The 23,732-nt window shown below is 39.8% G+C and overlaps 1 protein-coding gene across 4 annotated transcripts in view; it reads right to left on the reverse strand.

Annotated features, from left to right (window-relative positions):
• Positions 1–23,732, reverse strand: part of RAB3GAP2 (RAB3 GTPase activating non-catalytic protein subunit 2) — a 103,286-nt gene that overhangs the window by 54,010 nt on the left and 25,544 nt on the right. For all 4 annotated transcript variants that reach the window (XM_042257088.1, XM_027976278.2, XM_060396324.1 and 1 more), the window contains 6 exons: positions 8,114–8,237; positions 7,182–7,263; positions 5,078–5,125; positions 4,914–4,989; positions 4,492–4,593; positions 103–202 (listed from right to left, as the gene is read on the reverse strand). In XM_042257088.1, the coding sequence (XP_042113022.1) occupies positions 103–202; positions 4,492–4,593; positions 4,914–4,989; positions 5,078–5,125; positions 7,182–7,263; positions 8,114–8,237 (532 nt within the window). The remainder of the gene's footprint in view (positions 1–102; positions 203–4,491; positions 4,594–4,913; positions 4,990–5,077; positions 5,126–7,181; positions 7,264–8,113; positions 8,238–23,732) is intronic.

The raw sequence follows: 23,732 nt of genomic DNA on the forward strand, positions 1-23,732 counted from the left end.
GTTCAGAAGACCTTTTTAATTTAGAAAACATATTTTTCCAAGTAGATTAAATTAAATAAGAGAAATATCACCACAAGTTAGCTATTTCTTGCCCCAAATTACCTTTTGCTACCTGATTTCGACAAGCACGAAGAGACTGAAAAAGGCTAAATCCATCAATAGTCACAATGGCAGCTGGATATAATATACTCAACTCTTCATTCTGTTAAAGGAATAAGGAAGAAGAAAATATTTCCATTATTGCCAAATAAGCATATCTATGTTTCTGTTATACTGAATATCACGATTAATGTAAAATAAAGGAATACTATAACTAAACAACCATCAAACACCCAACACACAAGACAACAGCAGGCAGGCAGAGGAATAGTAAAAAACAAATAGATTTTTTTTTTTTTTAACGCCTTTTGGTCAAGGACTTTAAGTTCTTTTCAAATATGAGCCTTTGTACATGGTGAATATTTTCAGGATAGACAAAGGGAGTAACCCAAAAAGTACAAGTTTTATAAAAAGTGAAATTTAGTCACTATATGGATGCAAACAACACATAAAAGTAAAAAGGAAAGAAAAGAAACTCACCTGAAATCCCAGACATATTTCAGTATATAGGGTCATACACAGTTACACACTTTTGTACAAGACTATACCATATCCAGTATTCTGTAACAGGTTTTTCTTTATTCAGTAATATATCTATGATATTCTTCCATTTCAGTAAGTGAGCAAATCAATTTTTGTTGTGGCGATGCTGTTTTGCATGGTATGTACCAAAATTTCAGTTATTACTGATGGACATTTAGTTTGGCCTGCTGGTTCCAATCTCCCTCTCTACCATCCACACTCCACAGCCGGAGTGATCTTCTTGAGACACGGCAGAACAAACTACTGCCTTGATCAAATCTCTCCACTGGCTCCCTTCTGGAGTTAGAATAAAACCTGAACTCTACTGAAGCTTCAAGATGGGGGCTCTCTCTCCAACATCATCTCACACCTCATCCCTTGCACCCTAATCACAAAGGTCACTGCACCTTCACCTCCCAAGTAGCTGCCTGACTTTCTTTAGATCACTCAGGTCTTGGCTCAAATGTAGTTGCTCTGAAAGGCTACTCCTGAGTCTGTCTCAAACATCAATTCCATTTCCTTGTCTTATTTCAATCTCATCAACATGATTACTTCCCTCACGGCACCTATCAGAGGCTGGAAACATTCTGGAAAATCTCAAGCTGTTCATCATTGGTTATCCTCCATCACCTCCAAACTATAGGCTCCACAAAAGCAGAAACCTTGCATGTCTGTTTCAAAAATGGATTCTCAGTGATTACAACTGGGCTGGGCACATAACGGGCAGTACATAAATGTTTATGAATGAATGAAATATTTTCATTATTATAAACATCACTGCAGTAAACATTCTTTTGTAAATATCTTTTCACATCACTTTGATCTAAATTCCTTCAAGGAGGTCTGTTGGGTCACAGAGCATTCACAATTTTCATTTTCATTCATATTATTAAACTATCTCAAGAAAGTACCTATCAGTTTATAATTCCATCAACAATACATGACAGTGCCTGATTCTTCCTCTGTCACCAAGTTTTGTTAATCTTCATCTTTGCCAATCTGAAAGGTGAAAAATTATCCAAATGTAGCTGCTCATAGTTCTGAGATTATCAGTAACATTCAAAAGTTTATCATATGCTGTCAACCAGTTATATTTCTTCTTTGGAGAACTGTCTAGTCCTTTTTTTCTACTGGACTGTTGGGGTGTTTCCATTTTTAAACAACATTTTTGTGGGCCACAAGGGGTGGGAACTGATGTCGGGGTTCACACAACAATTTGATAATGCCTAGCTTACGCAGTCCACTGACATGGCAGAGGGGCAGAGGTCCTTGACAGGGAGGAGCTAACCACCAGCTAAGTATCTCCAAAACAAGACTGTTTTCTTGAAAAAGATACTCTTACAAACACCAATGTTCAAAAGCTACAGAAATTGTGCTAAATGATAGGGATCTCTGTGCAGAAACCACAGAAGAGGTTTCTTTGGCATTCCAGAAAAACATCTCCCTTTGGAATCTTCTCCTGCAATGATTAGTCATCCCACCTACTACACTCACTGCCCCCAGAACTGAATTACAAGGAAATCTGCTCTTGTGATCTTTAATAGATGTGGGAGTGCATTAAAGATGCAGCAAATAGATATTTCTGATATACAAACTGATGTATATTGGACCGAAAGATGCTTATGTAAAATACAGAGTAACAACAAAGACGTCTCTCCGAGTCTTTAATAGATATTTTTCAGTGAAAAGATTTTGACTCACAAAAGCAAATAGCAAGCATTTAAATGTGAGTTATATTTTTCCACCAGCTCTAAAAACAGATTATTACAAACACAGTCAAGTTTAAAGTATTTAAAGAACCTTCATCTTCCAGGGAATTTTTTTTTTTTTTTTTTTTAAAGGGAAATGGCTCTTGAGAGGCAGCTTCAATAAACAGATCACCGTCTTGGATTTCCAACAGTTCCTTGTTTGTTTCCTGCAATAGTTTCATTTTCTCCCAGCTCCTTACGACCAGCATTGTAACTTAAGTCTTCAGCCTTCAGTTTCATTTTCCTATAATGGGTCCTGGGAAGAGTTCATTCAACATCTGTGACTTCAATCATCTTCAATCTAGTCTTTGTGCCTCTCGGGTAGTTCTAAATCACTACAGGCATGATGGTATTTTCACTTTATTTCCTACTATCACCTCAAACATGTACAAAGTCAAATTTAATAATCTTTGTATACTACCAAGGCAGCCCCTTCTTCCAACTTTGTCAATGGCATGCCTCAATGCAGGAGATCTTAGAGCCAACTCATTTTTCTCTTTAAATTTGACACCTTGGGACTTTCTTGGTGGTCCAGTGGTTAAAGAATCTGCCTTGCAATGCAGGGGATGCAGGTTCAACCCCTGGTAGGGGAACTAAGATCCCACATGCAGTGGAACAACTAAGCCCAGACGCTGTAACCCCTGAGCCTGAGCACCACAACTAGAGAGTCTGTGTGCCACAGCAAAAGACTGCACATGCCACTACTAACACCAGATACAGCCAAAAAAAGAAAAATTCAGCATCTCGATACAGTAACCCAGTCCTGTCAAATGTTCCTCCCTTTTCCCACAGCCATTCCAGTCCTGGCTCGTAGCACTGCACTCTATTACTGATAACTGAAAAAACAGGATAACTAGCCTCCCTGATTCCAGATTCTCACAAGTCCAATTCATCCAGAACAAGGTCCTTCAAGATCCCTTTGACGATACTACTTCCTTCTCATATCTCTAGTAGCTTCTAAATCTTCTGAAGCAATTCTGATCTTCACTTGGCTTTCAAATTTATAAACAATCTGGTCACTCAGACTATCTGACAGTTTCTCAGTTTCTAACACAGTTTCTTTGCTGTCTCACAGTTCCATGTTTGAATCTTCCCTGATTTTTTTTCCTAACTACCTAAAATATTTTCCCTTCTTTTCTAAGTTCTATTCCCATTTTCAAGGCTAAAGTCAAACTCTACCTCCTCAATGAAATTTTCCTTTATCACCCTAGTCCTAATTGAGCTCCCTCGTCTAAAATAGCACAGAAGTTATTCTGTTCATGTAAATTAGCAACTCATAAGGTAATGCTTAATACTACTGATTAACTCATTCACTAGTATTAACAGATATTAGTCTAGGCTTTCTTACTGGTTAAATTTCACTCCAGTCCCTCTATCACACAATTTACGTCCACAAAGGAACACAATATATATACATCTGCTTATTTCAAACCTCTTGGAAGCTGGACAGCACAAAGAAAGAAGGCATATTATACAGTTTTGATGATGTACCACACAAGATGTGCTGAACAAGAGCATATTAGTTCATGTGGCTCTACAATTACTGTAGACACAATCAAAATTTTTGACCGTGAGACAACCAAAATCTCACACAGCACCTGGGAAGAAGAGAGAACTGTGGAGTGCTTAGACACTCAACAGTATTTTCTCTATCAAAATTTTCAATGAATATAAAATATTTTCCACAGTAAATAAAAACTGAATAACCCCTTTTCTGAGAAATAGGTTAGTGCAATATAGTAGCACTATTAACAACACAGCTAAATCTTTTTTCTTTTACTCTACATACTTTTACCACCTTTGTCCAAATAAAAAAGATATAAGGTTATATAAAACCATTTTTTACCTTAAGTCACTATTAAGTTCTAAAAATGAGAAAACCTTTTGGTTTCTAACTCAAGTGTTTTATTTCACTGTAGAACAAAGCGTACGAAATTTCAGTAAGTAAGTAAAAGCAATATTGGTGTTCCTTACTCAGCTATGAATAGCTTCTATTTCTAAAGTCTGACAGCAGGGCTAACTGTGCCACGGGAAGATACCTTAAAAGTTTCCACCCAACAAGAAGGAAGAAACTACTTCAGAGTAAAGCCACTGTCCCTCTGGACACAATCTCTTACACTACCTGCTCAGTCACGCCAGGATGTCGTGGGATTTCGTAGGTCCTGCACTTGAGCTGAAGCACTGAGTCCTCGTTCAGGAGCTGTGCGAGCAGGAGGACGCCGTTCTAGGAGGAAGCACAGAGACGAGCCTGCTTGTTTTCTTACCAACATACCTGAACATGTGTGGCTGGGCAGAGAGCGGCGTTTCCCCCACAAGTCTTCCATGGATGCCAGGTGGTCTGTCTGCACAAGAACATGGCTTCTCTTCTCTATAGTTTACAGCAGAACCTTCCACCACCACAGCTCCCCCGTTCCAGCCTTCACCCCCATAAGTAATAACTTCACATTCAAGTGGCAGGGAGTGAGTCACCAAGGAGAGTAAGGGAATGCGGAACCAGGTTTTCCAGTCAAATGGTGCCTTTTAACTGCGTAACGCTCAACTCACCTCTGTGTAGAAGCGTACATAACCCGAAGTAAAGCCCACCACGATGCAGGTCCAGTCTGGACGTCCAGTGGAACTCCTGTTACAAACAAAATCAATGATCTTAAGAGTTCATACATCAAACCAAAAAAAAAAAAAAAAAGCCTCACTTACTCTCTTATCCTTACCTCTTCTGGCTTGCTAGTGGGATGCACAGAGCACTGGTTACACATTCCCTAAAAACAAAGACAAAATCATATGTTTACCCAATCAATTTATCATTGACTTTTCTATCTCTATGTTTGGATGTTAAAGGACAATTAAGTAGAAGATGAGCTCTGCAGACCAGCTGTATCCAATACATAAATTTAAAAAATGAGCAAAACTTCACCATTAGGTGGGTAATAAAACCCATTCACATAAAAGCTAATGTCACATTCACTTAAGGTTAATAAAAAACAGTATTTTTCATTCTGTATTGTCATGAAAAGCATAAAAGTAAAAAAAGCAAACCTTTACCGTATACAACGGATTATACACAAAAGTAAGAAAACATCAAGGGATCACCAAGCAGTCAGTTCCCACTGTTCCCCTCTCCTCCACATCAGTGAAGAACTTGAGCAGAAGCTGGGAGGAACTGGCAATCACATAACAGGCAAACTGCATTTCTCTTGAGAACATGATTCTAGAGACTTGCCATATTTCAACTGGCTGGCTTCTTTTTTTATACTTTGCAGAAATTGCTGCTGATAATCTATTTCTAAGCACCTGCTGTGCTGGATGGTCCCTAAAAGATTTTTTTTTTTCTGACATGCAGATTTGAGAAAAATTTGTCCCACGCCCAGAGACAAGCCTCAAAATTAAAATAATTCCTACTGACTTCTTCCTTAAATTGTAAAAACTCAGGATCATCACCAGTTTATTCAACAAAGTATAAATCCTCTTCCCCATATATCAAACTAGACACCAAATGAAATGAATCTTTTTGGTTGTTTGTTGTCTCTAAGGTAACTGAAAACATATTAAAGTAACACACTAGCATAAGTGGGTGAGGCTCTTGACAGCCTCGGGCCCTCCTGTCATGCCTGCGTGCTTAGTCGTGTCTGACGCTTTGTGACCCTTTGGACTGTAGCCTGCCAGGCTCCTCTGTTCATGGGGTTTTCCAGGCAAGAATACTGGAGTGGGTTACCATTCCCTTCTCCAGGGGATCTTCCCAACCCAGGGACTGAACCCACATCTGTGTCTCCTGCATTGAAGGTGGATTCTTTACCCGCTGAGCCATCTGGGAGGCCCTAAAGTAACTGAACCTTGCATGTGTATTTCCAACAGAAATTAAAGGTCTTCAAAATGCTTAGACTAAATGACTCAAGGAGAAACTGCATTTCACTGAGTCTCTACAGAGTGTCAGGCATGTACTATGGATTTCTACTTGATTGTCTTTTATCTGAATTTAAAGTCTAAAGAACCTTATTCATTCCAATTTTTGGCTGCAGGTTCCAGGCTAGCAGCTCCATCACAGAACCATGCTAGAGATCTGGTTTTAAAACTCTAACTGGGTCAGTAGGAAACTTGAATTTACTAACTTGCCTTTCTTAAGTATTTCTGAGTTTTCAGAATTAATGTAGCACTGTCACCTCTAAGTATAAGCCCAGTGCTAGCAAAGCAGAGAGGACCATGGCAGCCCTTGACGTTTTGGCTGAATAAAAATTAACAACAAGGGATTTCCCTGGTGGTCCACAAGTTAAAAGTGCACACTTCCACTGCAGGAGACATGGGTTTGATCCTTGGTTGGGCAACTAAGATCTCATATGCCCTGTGGTATACTAAAAAAAAAAAAAAGATAATAATAATAAAGAGCTAAGGAAAAGACTGTTCGTGGGGCTCTCAAGGCAAGAATACTGGAGTCGTTTGCCATTCCCTTCTCCAGGGGACCACATGTTGTCATGGGGTCGCAAAGAATCTGACATGACTGAGTGACTGAACTGAAGGAAAAGACAAAATCTAGACAGGATATTACAGAATTCTCTCTGAACTCTCCTGTAAATCCTCTCCAAACACAAGGGGTTTTTTTGTTTTTTTGTTTTTTTTTGGTTCTTTGATTAATAATTACATGGTTAATAAAATTAAAATTTACTGCCCAAATCATGCTCTACAATCTCTAAAGCTGCAATGAATATACTTTTAATCAACATTCCAAATGACGAAACATCTTAGCAGATTGATATACAAGTCAATCAATTTCATATATACATTTAACATATGGAGAGACAAAAAGAGCTAATTGGTCCCTACCCTTCTTCAACACTTAAAGAACCACTCCAACCAACAGCAAACTGCATTTCTTCCTTCCCTTTATCACTATGTTTCCATTTTGCTGAAAAAAAACAAAAAACAAACATCACCACACAAAATAACTTTAATTACAGTATACTAAAACAGAAAATTTATTAATTTCATTCTTTTCCTTTAGAATGATGAGTGCAGAATTTAATAGTTCTATATTAATTTATGTGGGTCTTTCTATAAGTAAATATAATGTTTAAAAATATTTCTAAGATTGTTATAACACTCTCTCTTTAGTCTGTTTCTTCCAATTCAATCCATATAATAGTTATTAATTCTTATGTATTACCCCATCATTTTTACTTATAAAACTTTTATCTTCAATTGGCAAAGAAAAATTTTCTAATAGATTTATGTTACTGGAGAGTAAATCTGCTTAGTAGTGCCACTCTGTACCCATTTAATACAAGACCTTATTTATTTTGATTAGTGAGGTTTTCCACCTTCTATATATAGCCAATAAATTTAATCTTCAACAAAAATTGTAAGGTAAGCTTATACCCCAAATAGGAAACAACAGTATTGTGAGCTTTCAAATTAGAGGTGAAAGTCACCCAATTCACATTATTGCTAAGAAGGGGTCAGTGGCCTTTTTAGCTCTAACTGCCCCTTGTGAGAATTGGGCAATGCTCAAAACTGCTTCTAAAGTGCCAGAGTATCTGCAGCCAAGAATGAAAAACAGAGAGAAAAGAAACAGAAAAGAAAGGAAAAGAAACAGAAAAGAAAGGGGAAGAGAAAGAAAGAAAACAGAATCAAAAGTGCTGTGCAACACATCAAACTACCAAATGCTACCATAAAATGGAGAAGTAACACTTTTTCTTCCTACCTAATTCATTTTCTATTCTATGCATTAAAATAAATTAAAATTACAGAGTACTTACGCACTAGAAATACAGCTTTTTGTTCCCGAGCTATAACCATAAGATCATTGGTTGGAGATAATGATAAAATACAATCTTGAAGCCAGCAAGTTTTTTGTGGTTTGCAAGTATTTCCTTCTTCTTCCTGTGAGTAAAACTACAATTACTTCCATGGAAAAATATCAAGAACAGTTCAACTCACCACGTCCACCTTGAGAAGCAAGGGAAAAGAAACCTTCCCAGTTCTTTCATAGTCTCAATAATATTTGTTATCAAAACATGTCAAAGATGACCAATAAAAAAAATACCACAAGCAGATCTGAGTTTTGAAAATTAATGTAAAAATTTTAAATAAAACAGACAGCAAGACATTAAAAGAATGATTTAGTTAGGAAATCTGGTAACTAATCCTACTTGAGACAGATAGCTAGGGCATCTACAGCTAGACAGCAAAGAAAATATTACCTGACACTTACGGCCTGTAAAGTATGATAATTATGACATTTCTTTTTATGTGGTCTGAAAGGTGTTTTCTTTTTTTCAATTGAATGTACTTACTATATAGGTAAATTCCTATGGTTAAAAATTCACAGATCCAAAAAGGTCTTTGCAAAGCCTGACAATTCCTGTATTTCAGCCACCCTGCTGTTCACTCTGGAGACAGCAGTGCGACTGTATCTCATGTGTATTTCCAGAGACACCATGCATAGGCAAATATGATTAACTATCCCTTTCCCCTTTCCTGACACAAATGGTAGCATGCTACATACATACTTCTATATTTTATGTTTTTTCTCTTAACATATACCTTAGATTTCACTTTACCTAAAGCTCCTTAATTTCTTGATGGCTGTAGAGCATTCCATTGTAGAAACACCCCAGTCCCCACTGACTGACATTTGTGTTGTTCACACTCTTTTGCTGCTACAAATGATGCTACAATGAATAATTTTATACATTTATCAGTTTATGTGGCAGGATGGCAGTAGGATAAGTTCCTAGTCAAAGGAAGTGTGTGTTAGTAAATTTGCTAGCTATGCCCAAACTGTGCTCTGCAAAAGTTGTGTTAACTTATAATCTGATCCAGCAAGTTTTGAAAGTGCTTGCTTCCTCAGGGACTCTTCAAAAGTGCTTTAACTCTGATCTTTGTCCAACTAGCACATAAAAAGTAGTATCTTAGTCTACAGCATTGCTCTTATGAGTGAGAATGGGTATTTTTTCATATGCTTAAGAGACTTTTCTATGAACAGTATGTTCCATTCCTTTGCAGACCCTCTGTTGGGTTGCTGATCTTTCTCTAATTGATTTGTATTTTTTTTTTTTTTTACATAAAGCATTTATTTTTCCTGATAACACTGTATTGCTTTTTGGAGATTCATTTTGTTTTATTCAAAACACAGAAAATAGAAAGGGAAAATCACCCACAATTGGGACACCACTGAATTTTCATACTATCATCTTAATGGCTATAGAAGGTTCTTTTCCTTAGAAACTGCTTAACTATTCTGTTATTTGGGGGCATGTTTTGACATTATTTAAAAAATGCTACATCAAAACCTCTACATACCTTTCCCTTCTTTCGTTTTCTTAGCATTTTTACAGACAAAGAAAATTGGCCCTTTGAACAAAAGTTTTCCTCAGTTCATGTCATAGCTTAGTTTTCTTCATGCAGAATTTTTAAATTTTATGTATTAAAATTATTGATCTATTTATATTTACTCTCTTATAGCTTCTAGGTTTTATGTCATTTGATCTTCTACCTTACTCAACCCTACCCGACAGCTTTTGGATTGAATTAACCAAGATGGGAGGGAAAAGAGGGAGAAGAGATGCAGGTGGCTGTCATTAAAAAAAAAAAAATTATGTTTTTTAAAGCTTTTAGGGCTTCCCTCGTAGCTCAGATGGTAAAGAATCCCCCTGCAATGTGGGAGACGTCAGTTCGATCCCTGGTATGGGAAGATCTCCTGGAGAAGGGAATGGCAAGCCACTCCAGTATCCTTGCCTGGAGAATTCTGTGGATAGAGGAGCGTGGTGGGCTATAATCCATGGGGTCACAAAAAGTCAGACATGACTGCGTGACTAACACAAACAATAAGAATATATTACTAGTACAATGAAACTTAAAGGATTTTAAAAACAGAAAATCATTTTAATAGAAATATTATGGCAGAATTTCTAGGAAAGATAAATATTTCTAGGAAAGATAAACATACTATCAAAGAAATGTCTGAAACAGAATAAAATACAGATTATAAGACATCATTAGGAAAATCTCCAGGTAAGTCTGAAACCTTTGGAATAGTCATGTAATTAGTTTTCTTTCTCAGTGGAAGGAACCATATTATTCTTTCTTTTACATGGTACACTAAAGAGGTTGCTGCTGCTGCTGCTGCTAAGTCACTTCAGTCATGTCCAACTTTGTGACCCCAAAGAGGCTGCACTCACTCCCAAAAGACAGGGAGAAGAGTCATACTGGCATGATCCCTTATTTTAGTAAAGCTCCAATTTTTAGGACTTTTGTTATCCAGTCTGTTGTTTTTAATGTGTATTTTTCTACATATAAGCCAGGGAGAAGATTATTCCCTAAAAAGTGAAAGTTATAAGGTCAAAGTGAGTTGTAATTCACTTCTCCCTTGGCCCACAGTCTCCGCCCGAGTGCACAGTCTCTGTCTGGCCAGCACTCGCCCAGGACTCCTCACAGCACCTTGGCCACTGAGGGCATCAGCACCCTATGGTTTCCTCCACTTCACTGAGATCCAATTACACTAACTCTGAGGTTCAGGGGTTTTCAAGGGAAAACACCCTTCAGGAAGAAGAATCAAAGCAGGGAAAGTCATCCAGGGTTATTTTTTAAGTGTTCTGTTTGATAAGAAATTAAGAGTATCTAAACTCTTTGACTGCTCTATAAAATTTCCATTTCATTGCAATAGACAAGAAATCCAAACAATGTTCCAGAACAGGGATAATACAGCTCTACTTTTGGCAAGCTCTATTTAAAAAATTTTTTTTAAATAACTGAACATCTATAAACATGGGTTCCTTCCTTTTATCATACTTCCAAAACTTTGTTCAAACAGTAAACTCCAAAAAGTCTAGAAAAATTACTTTTCAACAAAGAGTATTATTCCTCTGTTTTTATCCTGTTTTCAAAATAATGTCACTAGTAAGGATGAGAGCTGTGTTTACATGTGCCCAAAAGACAGAGTTTAAGAAATTCAAAGATGGAAGGCATTTAAAGACTAACTGACCCATACCTCATTCTACAATAATAGTAGAGTCTTGAGACGGTTAAAAATATGTACTCTCTGCCACACAATCAGTGTCTGAGGCCAGAAGAGGACCACTCTCATCTTGGTGGGTGACTGCAACAGATCTTTAAGAAGCCTTAGGATTTGACTCCCGGAGAAGGCCATGGCACACCACTCCAGTACTCTTGCCTGGAAAATCCCATGGATGGAGGAGCCTGGTGGGCTGCAGTCCATGGGGTTGGGAAGAGTCGGACACGACTGAGTGACTTCACTTTCACTTTTATGCACTGGAGAAGGAAATGGCAACCCACTCCAGTGTTCTTGCTGGAGAATCCCAGGGACGGTGGAGCCTGGTGGGCTGCCGTCTATGGGGTCGCACAGAGTTGGACACAACTGAAGCAACCTCTCAGCAGCAGCAGGATCTGACTCCAGTCTCAGTCAATGAGAAGTGTTTTCTCTGAAAGAACTGCCCTATTACTTATCGCTATATAGCAGACAGGGCTTCCCTGGTGGCTAAGAGGTAAAGAATCTGCCTGCCAATGCAGGAGAGGCAGGTTTGACTCCTGGGTTGGAAAGGTCCCTCAGAGAAGAATGGCAACCTGCTCCAGAATTCTAGCCTGGGAAACCCAGGAACAGAGGAGACTGGCTGGCTACAGTCCACGGGGCCACAGTCTGGATACAACTTAGCAACGACACAACAATATACCAGGCTACTGTTCCCATGGTTCTGCAAACTGATTTAGAGCTGTGAGGAACCGTATGTGAACGTGGGAGTCAGCACATTCTTGAGGCACTGCTCTGAGTTCTTCCTTTAGAAAGACTCTCTCCTCTCTTTCTGCCTGTCTACCTCACGTGCCAGTTCCTGTTGCAATCCCATTCTCTTCTGACTTTACCATCTTCCGAATTTATTGCCATGAAAAGTCTTACTATTCTCTGATGTTTCTTCTGTGACTGCATTTCTCCAACCCTCGACTAGATGCCTTCCATACTTTCTATGACTCCTCTACTCTGCTCACTGCACAACTGCAAACATGAGTGAATAACAGCTTTCTAATTCCTCCTTATTTATATTCACAAAGATACTTGCATAACCTAGTATTTATTCTTACACATGAAACTATATGACAATGAGCAATTGATTCAAGGCTAGTATGCTAAGTAATGTACCCATAAGGAATAATAGTATCTTTAGTAATATTTTTCATTAAGTAATTTTATGATTTAACATTTTAAGATTATGGCTGACGTATCCATGTAGGTACAAGGAAACACACAAAGTACTACTCTCTCTATTGGGTCTAGAACTCAGTGTCAAATCATAATCAAGCTTTGTCTTCCACCATGTCCAGCAAGTGGTCTATAAGGCATTTCAGCACAAACATGAGTTTTGCCCTGTAAGAATTAACCAAGATGAACGCACAGAAGTAGATATCACTGAGAAGCAAATTCAGAGAAACTACTCCACAATGACTGGTTGGTTACATCCCTACCCTTGCTGAGCCATCTCATTCATGTACATTTTTAGTAATATGAAATCACATGGATCAGCATTCCAATTTCATCTATTGATCATTTGGGCTGGTAGGGGAGGGGTGAGAAGATGGCAAAAACCCATACCTTCCAACACTCTTCACTCTCCAACTCTCCATCTTTCCTGTGACTGTGGGACTAAAAGCAGATCCTCCTAGTCTATCATGGCAAAGCTGAATGAGTACAAGCGGGAGTTCCATATACCAAAATTAAGCTATAGAACACTCACATGACTATATTATACAGGCAGAGGTCAGAGATACTGTGGATTCAGCTACAGACCTCCACAATAAAGCAAACAGCACAACAAATGAGTCACATGAATTTTTTGATTTCCCAGTGCATATAAAAGTTATGTTTATACTATCCTGTGGTCTATTAAGTGCATAACAGCATTATGTCTAAAAAATGTACACTCTGTAATTTAAAAATATTTATTGATAAAAAATGCTAACCATCATCTTAGCCTTCAGTGAATCATAATCATTTTACCTGTAGACGATTTGAAATATTTCAAGAATTAGAAAAATGTGACAAAGAAACAGGAAGTGAACAAATGTTGTTGGAAAGTGGCATCAACCAATTTGTTTAAAAACAAACAAACAAACAAACAAACCACTATATCTGCAAAGCACAATGAAATAAGGTATGCTATTCCTTCTTGTTATGGTTAAGTCACCTCCAACTCTTTTGCAACTTCACAGACTATAGCCTTCCAGGCTCCTCTGTCATGGGACTTCCCAGGCAAGAATACTGGAATACACTGCCATTTCCTTCCCTAGGACTTACAGTATATTAGGTTACATTATATTAAGATATCATATCATCATTAGGATTTGACATGTTATAAAATTCTAGATTTAAAGCTTTAGTCTTGCTGCTTGGGAATGATGCTAGCTTGTCATGAAATGCAATAGTGTGTGCTCTTAATACAAGCTCGATAGCTCTTTTGATCCACAGCCACACTGGGGCGGGGAAGGAGCAACCACAAGTTCCTGGTCACATTTAATTCAGAAAGGTACAATATTCAATGTATCAGATATGATAAAATAAAAAGCCTTTTAAGGACACAACTAAAAACAAGTTATTATCTTTAAAATTATAAACAGAGCTAAAATGTGTTATTTCTCCACGGGCTTAGCTATTTTGCCCCATGCAGTGTGAATTTTTAACAGAAAATGATAAAGCAAATGGAAGAATTGAAAACAACTGGGAGTGGAGGTGGGCAAAGAACTCCTATAAATCAAATGTCTTTCAGTAAGTCCTCAAAAAGAAAAAGAAATCCCTTGGTACATCTGAATCAACAATGAATATGCTGTACACAAAGGCAAGCAGAGAACAACAGTGTGGGGAAGTAGACGTCCTACACTGTTCACTGTCCTAGAATGCCTGCTACTTACACCCGAGCAACGTGGCAGGAAAGAGGCCAGTCATGTGAAATCTCCTCTCACGATAAAGGAATCCTTTGGCGCCACCCTAAGCAGAGGACAGTGATTTCATTGAGAAGTGTTTGCCCCAGATGTGTGTTTGGGTTTGGCCACCTAACTCAACAGGAATGACACAGGGCTGACATCAGTGAGCTGGATGATGTACACAGGAACATCTGCCAAATACCCACTAAGTGCCAGATGCTGTGTTAAATGCTTTACATATAAATCGTACTTAATTTTTACTGTTGCTCTCCAAGAAGGCTCCATTACTCCTCTCCTTCCCTACATCACACAGAGGGAGTGGGGACTTGGACGCAGGCATTTGAATTCAGGCCCTGGGGTGCAACCGCCGGGACAACCCCCTGTGCTGTTTCCAAGCTGCACTGCCCTGAGAAGCTGCGCCCTAGAAGCAAAACTGTCACAGCCCCTTCAACCCCGCTCTGCTCTGCATTCAGAATGAAGGGGGTGACAAGGAGCTCCAGTCTGCTTCTAGACTGAAAGACGAGCGTCCCTCGATGATTAAAAACAGTAAAGGGAGGAAAGTGGGCTGTCAAGGTCTCATAAGAATGTGCCTACACACATTTGCTGGATGGTAAGATGCAAGCTCATCACTGTTTGGTACCATAAGGCTATCTGCTACCAATTAAGATTTTTCTGAAAACCTCCCCAAACGAATATGGGGCCCATGGCCACGAAAAATGCTCCCTTGAAGGTAATGATTCTACAATAATGCGATCATGTAATAAAGTACTTAATTTCCCTAGTGAGGCATGATATTTAAAAAAACAAAAACAGCACCATCAAGGACTACCTTGGCTTGCCACAAAAATCAGCATGCACTCAACATACTGCTGCTGCTGCTGCTAAGTCACTTCAGTCGTGTCCGACTCTGTGCGACCCCATAGACGGCAGCCCACCAGGCTCCACCGTCCCTGGGATTCTCCAGGCAAGAACACTAGAGTGGGTTGCCATTTCCTCCTCCAATGCATGAAAGTGAAAAGTGAAAGTGAAGTCACTAAGTTGTGTCCAACTCTCAGCGACCCTGTAGACTGTAGCCTACCAGGCTCCTCCGTCCATGGGATTTTCCAGGCCAGAGTACTGGAGTGGGGTACCATTGCCTTCTCTGACTCAGACACTAAACTTAACATTAAATTCATCCATTAGCTATAAAACACAGCTCCTGCTTAGGGGTGAGAAAAGAGAATGTATAATTTTCTTTTAGCATATCCTAAACTTCAAAGTTTTTTCTCTGCCTTGAGAGTAGTAAAATATTTTCTTAATCTGCACAAATATGGAAGCCATCAACATGGATTATGAAAGGGAATCCATTCTAAACACGAGGACTGTAACAAATACGTATTTAAAAATTTTATTTCTTTTGATGTTAATCCCACAAATTCATCAAACGATTAGTCTTTCACAAGGAAGCAGATGGAAAATGCAGTAATTTAACCGACCTTTCATTATAGCTGGTAAATATCACTCTGTGAAGAGTCGCAAATGTTTTGTAGTGTATCAACCACTGTGATGACTAGAGAGCCCCTGCAGCAGCCCAGAGTAATTTTTCAAAGCTTTCAGCTTTAGTTAATAAGTCCATCACTTGCAGTTCTCACTGTCACTGTCATTGTGCTGTCACAGACACATACATATAACAGTGGTGCCAACAGAATCCATTACAAATAAGGGACTGTCAGCATATTCAGTGTAAATTCTCAGTATTTCACTTCCTAATTCATGGGAATAAACTAGCCATCTACACTTTCTGATTGATGTTAAAGCTAAAACTCCAATATTTTGGCCACCTGATATGAAGAGCTGACTCATTTGAAAAGACCCTGATGTTGGGAAAGATTGAGGGCAAGAGGAGAAGGGGACAACAGAGGATGAGATGGTTGGATGGCATCACCGACTCAACGGACATGAGTCTGGGTAAACTCTGGGAGTTGGTAATGGACAGGGAAGCCTGGCATGCTGCGGTTCATGGGGTCGCAAAGAGTCGGACATGAATGAGCGACTGAACTGAACTGAACTACACTTTCTAAACCAAGAGATGTAAGTGCTTGGCAATTCTGAAACACAAAGAAGTAAATAACAATGCTATATAAGTTGTCTTTTTTTTTTTTTTTCCTAGTTTCCTATTAGCATATGTACTTCCCAATGCTTCTCAAACTATTTTTTAGGTTGCAGGACTTTCTTATTCCCAAACAAAATTTTATACAGTATTTTAATATATGAAATAGATAAAAGCAGAAATGAGGAAGCATCTCTGTAGAACCTTAGAGCTTTCTCTAACACATCATGAAAAGTATTGGTCTTGGCCTTTTTCCAGATCACAGACTAAAATTCTCAAATCAAACATCTTAAGTTAAGGTCTTGTCAAAATTAAAATGAGGCAAGGCAAGAGCTATAAAGTTGGTTACAAATTTCATTACAGATAACCCAAAGGAGAAAAATTTACAAACACCTCTGAAGTCACAAAAACCTCTGACTTCAACCTTTCAGTTTTTAAAGTTACTTTTCTTTCTACCCTTAGAGTAACTTTACGATAATTCAGTAACCCTTCCAGTTTTATTTCAACTGTCAATTCGAACAGGATTAATTATGCTATTATTTTAAATTGTATATATATGATCCCATTTTTAGAGAATTATCTGTGTGCCCATTCATCCAACCACTCAGCCAGATGTGCCCAGAATTACTTCTTAAACTTAGTAATGATGACTATTCTTAGATGCTAGAAAGTTGAGTATTGTATTCTTTATATTTTTTCCCTACCTGAATTTTCTGTAAACTTCAGTTTTACAAAAGAAATTCATTACTCACAAAAAATTCACTTCACAAATAATTACAACAAAACACCAAACATAAAAATCAAACTTCTTTATTTTAGAGACAACACTTAATACTAAAATCTATGTGCTTCCTGGGATATAAGCAAATACTAAACAATTATTACTCAAAATCTTTACTATCTAGTTGGACAAATAAGACTCAATAAAAAAGAAATAATCAGCATCCAACATAAGTAAGAACAGATCTGACAGCTAAACTATGCTATGGACCTTAAACTGCTATTAGTGTTCACACACACACACACACACACACACACACACACACACACACACACACACACAGAGTACACATTCTCCCAACAATACCTGAGCGAAAAGATGACCAATGCAAAGATAACCAATGTCACTCATAAATTTAAAAATACAAATTAAAAACTGAAATGGCATTTCACATCATTCTGATTTTGCAAAGTATATAGTTTGATAATCTACTAGGGGCCAATGATTTCAAAAAGTACCACGGTAAGAAAACACATCCATCTCTCATAGTCTTGAGTTTCCCAGGATTGATAAAAATAGGCATACAGAGAAATATTTCATTTTTTACAAAATAAATAGCAGACAATGATGGAAAGCAATTAGCTCAGAGATGTTTTCATTTCTGTGACACAGAGAGTGAAGGAAGACAGTCTCACTATGTTTGAAATATACAATGCGGCAGGCTTTTGGAAGCACCATTCGGCAATTTCTATTAAAATTTGAAACATACATGTATACCTTTTCGGGCTTCCTTGGTGGCTCAGTGGTAAAGCATCTGCCTGCCAATCTAGGAGACATGGGTTCCACCTCTGGGTCAGAAAGGTCAACTAGAGAAGGAAATGGAAACCCACTCCCGTATTCTTACCTGGGAAATCCCATGGATGGAAACTGGCGAGCTACAGACCATGGGATCGCAAAAGAGTCAGACATGACTTAGTAATAACTAAAACAACAACAACATGTATACCTTTTAGGAATTTATTCTAAAGGAAAAATAAGAATGGCTAACATTTACCATGGCACATACTATGTATGTTCCAGGTACTATTTTAAGCACATCTTATTTCATCTTCCCTCAGAGGGTAAAGCGTCTGCCTGCAATGTAGGAAACCTGGGTCCAATCCCTGGGTCGAGAAGATCCCCTGGAGAGGGAAATGACAACCCACTCCAGTATTCTTGCCTGGAGAATCCCATGGACAGAGATGCCTGGTGGGCTACAGTCCATGGGGTTGCAAAGAGTCAGACACGACTGAGCGACTTTGCTTTCGCTTTCAATAATCCTATAATTTTAATCCTATGACTAATAATCCTATTAGTCCCACTTTAGGAATGAGGTAACTGGACTGAGAGAAGTTATAGAACTTGTCCAAGGTTCTACAGTCACTGAGCGGCAAAGATAGGATAGAAATTCTGGCAGTCTGACTTGCATTCATCATACTGCACACACGTGTAACCAAAGGCGCACAGTAGATGTAAAAATGATTACAGCATTGCCTGTGACAGAAAAGAGGACAAAAACACAATGTCCCTCAATAGGGGTGTGCTTGAATCAATCACAATACATCTAGACAATGAAACAGCACTACTTTAAAAGAACTAGATGATTTATATATGGAGACACAGAAAAACCTCCATATTACACTAAATGGAGAAGGCAAGACTTAGAACAGTATGTAAAAATGAAGTCTATATGGACTTGACATAAAGAGAATTAAACATATCAATTTTACTCTCACTTTCTCAGCACTCTCAACCCCACTAAAACCAGCAGGAAAAGAGTTTGCTTCAACTACGGGCAAAAAGAACAAGAAGAGAAAAACCACTAAAATTTGAGAACTAGAAAGCAGATGGACAGGAGGTAACTGATTTTACAGTCCTTAGAAAACTGACTCCCACTAAAGTGATGCCGGGGAAAGCTGAGAAGCAACTCCAGTTGCACTGCAAAATTGCCAGCAGGCTTAGGAATTGGTGCCAGCTCCCTGTGGAAGTGAGAGCAAAGAGCGGCTAAAGTCAGAAGGCTTGGTTGAAAAAGTGCTTAGGCAGAGGCAGGTCCCTAGATCCCCTCCCTGACTCCTCATTTAGTCGCTGTCCCTCTCTCCCTGCCAGAAGACCAGAGGGCCATCACTATGCAAAACCAACTCCCTGAACCTATCCTGCAGGAATGCCTGCGGAGTCCAGACTTGAACTAAAATGGACAACTGTCGAGAGCAAGGAAAAGTGGTGACTAAAATATGGAGACTAAATATGGAGGCTAAAAATAGGTTGCTCTTAAATATTTAGGCATTAATATTGCCACTAAGACTGAGCCTGGACTGTTGGTTGGTCTGTGGTCAAAGACCCAGGAACAGGTTACACTGTTTGCTGGTGAACAAGTTCTTTAGCTGCACTTTTCATCCTAGCAAACCTCTCCACAGGAATCTACTAAAACCAAACTCATGGCCATAAAGATAAAAGGGTTTTTATTCCCCCCTCCTTTTCAAAAAAAAATTAAATAACTTTATTTCTTAAATTGAGGTATGGTTGATTTACAAGACCAAAAGCTTAGAGGCCCACAAACGAGGCCAAGAAATTTTAGAGAACAAAAGGAGGTAAAGGTGGGAAGAAAGGCTCAGAGAGTTACACAAGAAACCATGGGCTTTCCACGATTTCGATTTCTGAATTCTAGCATGACTAACATTTTGGGTGGCCAATCCTGTTTTGGAGGATGCCCTGTGCACTGTAAGATACCTCGCAGCATCCCTCCACTCAGCACCTCCCCGCAAGCTATGACAAGCAAAAGTGTCTCGAGACATTGCCAAATGTCCCCTCAGTGGCAAAATCACCCCCGATTGAGAAGCACTAGGCTAAACCCCGCTTCGTGTTAAGGTGGAGAGGAAGGTCATTGGGAAACAAAAGTGTTTCTACAAGTCCAAAGTCCTGATGAGGCCCACCTTAGGAAAGAGACCCTCTGCGACCACACCCCTCACAGGAGAGCCTGGGGCATGCTCGCAGCATCCTGTGGGTGCTCTCCTGCCTCTGGCTGAGCCCATGCTTACATCTCTTCTGTGGCAGATGGCACCAGAGTCCACTGGCACTAAAATAAGGCAAGATATTTTCCAGCATTACTCCAGATTATTGCCTGAGATGGTAAAGAATCTGCCTCCCATGTGGGAGGTCTGGGTTGGGAAAGATTTCCTAGAGAAGGGAATGGCAGCCCACTCCAGTATTCTTGTCTGGAGAATCCCATGGACAGAAGAGTCTGGCAGGCTACAATCCATGGAGTCACAAAGAGTTGGGCAGGACTGAGCAACTAACATTTTCACTAATGCTCTAAGAATCTCTAATCAGGTCGCACTGTCTCCTATCTCTCAGCCTGTAAATGAACATTTTTCTGGGGCCTCTATCTGGCAAGCATGCTTATATTCCCATTAAAGTGTAAAATCAGTAGTGCCTCTGTAAACGGCATGCTATCACCTTCTGTAAAACAGATGGAACACAGTCCTAGAGTGTCTTTTTTAATGAAAATTTCCCATGCTGCCTACCTTAACTGAGGACCTTAACCTAAGACCTTTTGTGTTCCTGTTCCACAAACTGCTGTCAAGCTAATCCTTGATTCTGTACTTTCAACCCTTTGGTTTTAATGAAAGAAAGCTCATTCAATCTGCCTTACTAGTTAAAATTAAATTAGCCTGGCAAGTTTCTTCCCACTGCCTCAACTCTCATTATAGCATGAGGCTAAGCAAAATAGCACCTTACTCCCAAAGCAAAAAATTATACCCCAACTAAAAGCCCCTGCATGCATGCTATGTAACTTCAGTCATATCTGACTCTGTGTGACCCCATGGACTGTAGCTCGCCAGGCTTCTCTGTCCATAGGATTTTCCAGGCAAGAATACTGAAGTGGGTTACCATTTTCTTCTCCAGGGGATCTTCTTGACCCAGGGACTGAACTTGTGTCTCTTGTGTCTCCTGCACTGGCAGGCGGGTTCTTTACCACTAGCACCAGCTGGGAAGCTCAATTCCCATTACAGCGTGAGGCTCAGCAAAGTATCACCTCCTTCCCAAAGTGAAAAACTATACCCCAACTAAAAGCCCTTGTGCTGTGCTGTACACAGTTGCTCAGTCGTGTCCAACTCTGCAACCCCATGGACTGTTACCCACCGGGCTCTTGTGTCCATGGGGATTCTCCAGGCAAGAATACTGGAGTGGGTTGCCATCCTCCAGGGGATCTTCCCAACCGAGGGATGGAATCCAAGTCTCCCACATTGCAGGTGGATTCTTTACCATCTGAGCCACCAGGGAAGCCCATTACAACACTGTAAAAAATACAATTTACTATCTGTCATACATCATGAAGTGATAGGTGTTATCGTACAATATCTTCTTGCCCCACTTCCCCTAGTCAGGTACAATCTGTCATGATGCCAGCTTAGAATTCAATTCGGGGAAAGATCTTTGTTTTGCCTTTTCTTCCATCCTGAAAAACTATTCTGCTTGTCTTTCAATCCTTTAGTGTATTTACTCACGGGCGAGGAGGAATTTCTTAACCTTATCCACTGCACTTCTAGACATAAAAGTTACACCTGATACAGATCTGTTATTTGGGGCACTGTTAGGACTGATTTGTATCCCACCCCCAAATTCATAAGCTCTAACTCCCAATGTGACTGTATCTGAAGATGGGCCTTTAATGAGGCAATCAGGGTGAAATAAAGTCTTAAGGGCACAGCCCCAACCTGTTAGATTGGTATCCTTATAAGAGGAAGAAACACCAGAACCCACTCTCTGTCTTCACACACAGAGGAAAGGCCAGGTAAGGACGCAAGCCAGGAAGAAGAGTCTCATCAGAAACCAACCCAGATGGCACGCTACCCTTGGGATTCCAGCCTCCGGGACTGTGAGAAAATGAATTTCTGTTGTTTAAGCCACCCAGTCTGTGGTATTCTGTTATGGCAGCCCAAGAGACTAACACAGGCATGAAATATCTACAGGAGAAGGACATTTGTCCTTTTCTATAATGGAAGTCATGCTTAAAGTTCCAAAGCCTGCCATACAGATGAATGCCTTCTTGGACGCAGCTGGCTATTGATGATAACAGATACTAGATTATGCTTTCTTCACTGAGTCCTCATTCTACTTGACACTCCAGAAGCAAAATTAAAGAGGCTTTCTCCTTCCTTAGCAAAGCCTTATCCAGACCCCTGGTACTAAATCTCTCTGATTACAAAAGCTTTTTACTCCCTTCTGCCATAAAAATAAGAAACCACTATCAAAGAGTTGACAGTCTCCTGGAGATAAAAAGCACTCTGACTTTTTATAGCTCTTCTGCTGGACTCAGCAGCAGTGAGCTGGCCTTCAGGTCGGCAGTCAGTGGCAGAGGCTGCCACACTTTACTCTTAGGCACCCTTCTCTGTGGTTCACTGACACACCACTGCAGCCTCCTAAAGACCAGAACACTAGTCGTCTCTTAATGTCAGACTAAACAAGAATGAAAGCCTACTTTCCTCTGTTAGTCACAGTAACTGCCAATGGCAATTGGTGGAAAAGCCTCTCATTGTTTTGATAGTGATAGCATCCTGACTTAAAGCTGCTCCACTTCTTCCAATCCTGTTCTCTCTCATCTTTAAGGACTGGAAGTGGTCTCTCTCATCTTCAGGGCTTCCCTGATAGCTCAGTTGATAAAGAATCTGCCTGCAATGCAGGAAACCCCGGGTTGATTCCTGGGTCGGGAACATCCCCTGGAGAAGGGATAGGCTACCCACTCCAGTATTCCTGGGCTTCCTTGTAGCTCAGCTGGTAAAGAATCCACCTGCAATGTGGGACACCTGGCTTCAATCCCTGGGTTGGGAAGATCCCTTGGAGAAGGGAAAAGCTACCCACTCCAGTATTCTGGCCTGGAGAATTCCATGGACTGTATAGTCCATGGAGTCACAAAGAATCAGACCATGACTGAGTGACTTTCACTTCACTCATCTTTAATGTGGACAAGAACTTTCAGGGGACTCACGGAAGGCAGGTTTTGGGTTTGCTGTCTGTACATGACAAGAGAGGGTAGGAAGCTCCCTCTCCATTCCCACTAGGTGGTTACACTACTACCCTAACTACAGCGTGCCACTTCTGCATTTCATGCATTTGACAAAATGCACTCTTGATTCTTGCTAGGCCCCTGGAGCTGGCTGTGCCTTTGGAGTTGTTAATCACTGTAGATGGTAGCAGAAGTAAGAGAAGTCTCTTGCTTCAGCTGAGTAAAATTACTAATAGTCCTGATTATAAAATTTTTCTCAGCAGAACTTCATAATGATACTACACAGAGAAAGTTCTGGATAATGCTGCTGTGTCAGAGGTCACATCCTTTTCCCTGGCCACAGTGCCATGTTATCTTGTTTTGAAGACTGGATCCAAATTCAGAGAAGCTCTCTTAAACACTGAAGGATGACTTGAACATCTGAATAACTGCCTCAGTGTTCTAGCCCACTTTTGTTGTCATCCAAATACCTTCTCCCTCACCATACATGAGAGACTATGACAGGGCAAAGGGTTCAAACAGGAATGACTGGTACCCCCAAACTGCTGTCAACAAGGCCTAACAATACTGCCTTACTTGCTGCATTTCAAGTCCACA

The sequence above is a fragment of the Ovis aries genome, chromosome 12 (assembly GCF_016772045.2).
Source record: "Ovis aries strain OAR_USU_Benz2616 breed Rambouillet chromosome 12, ARS-UI_Ramb_v3.0, whole genome shotgun sequence".
Classification (NCBI taxonomy): domain Eukaryota; kingdom Metazoa; phylum Chordata; class Mammalia; order Artiodactyla; family Bovidae; genus Ovis; species Ovis aries.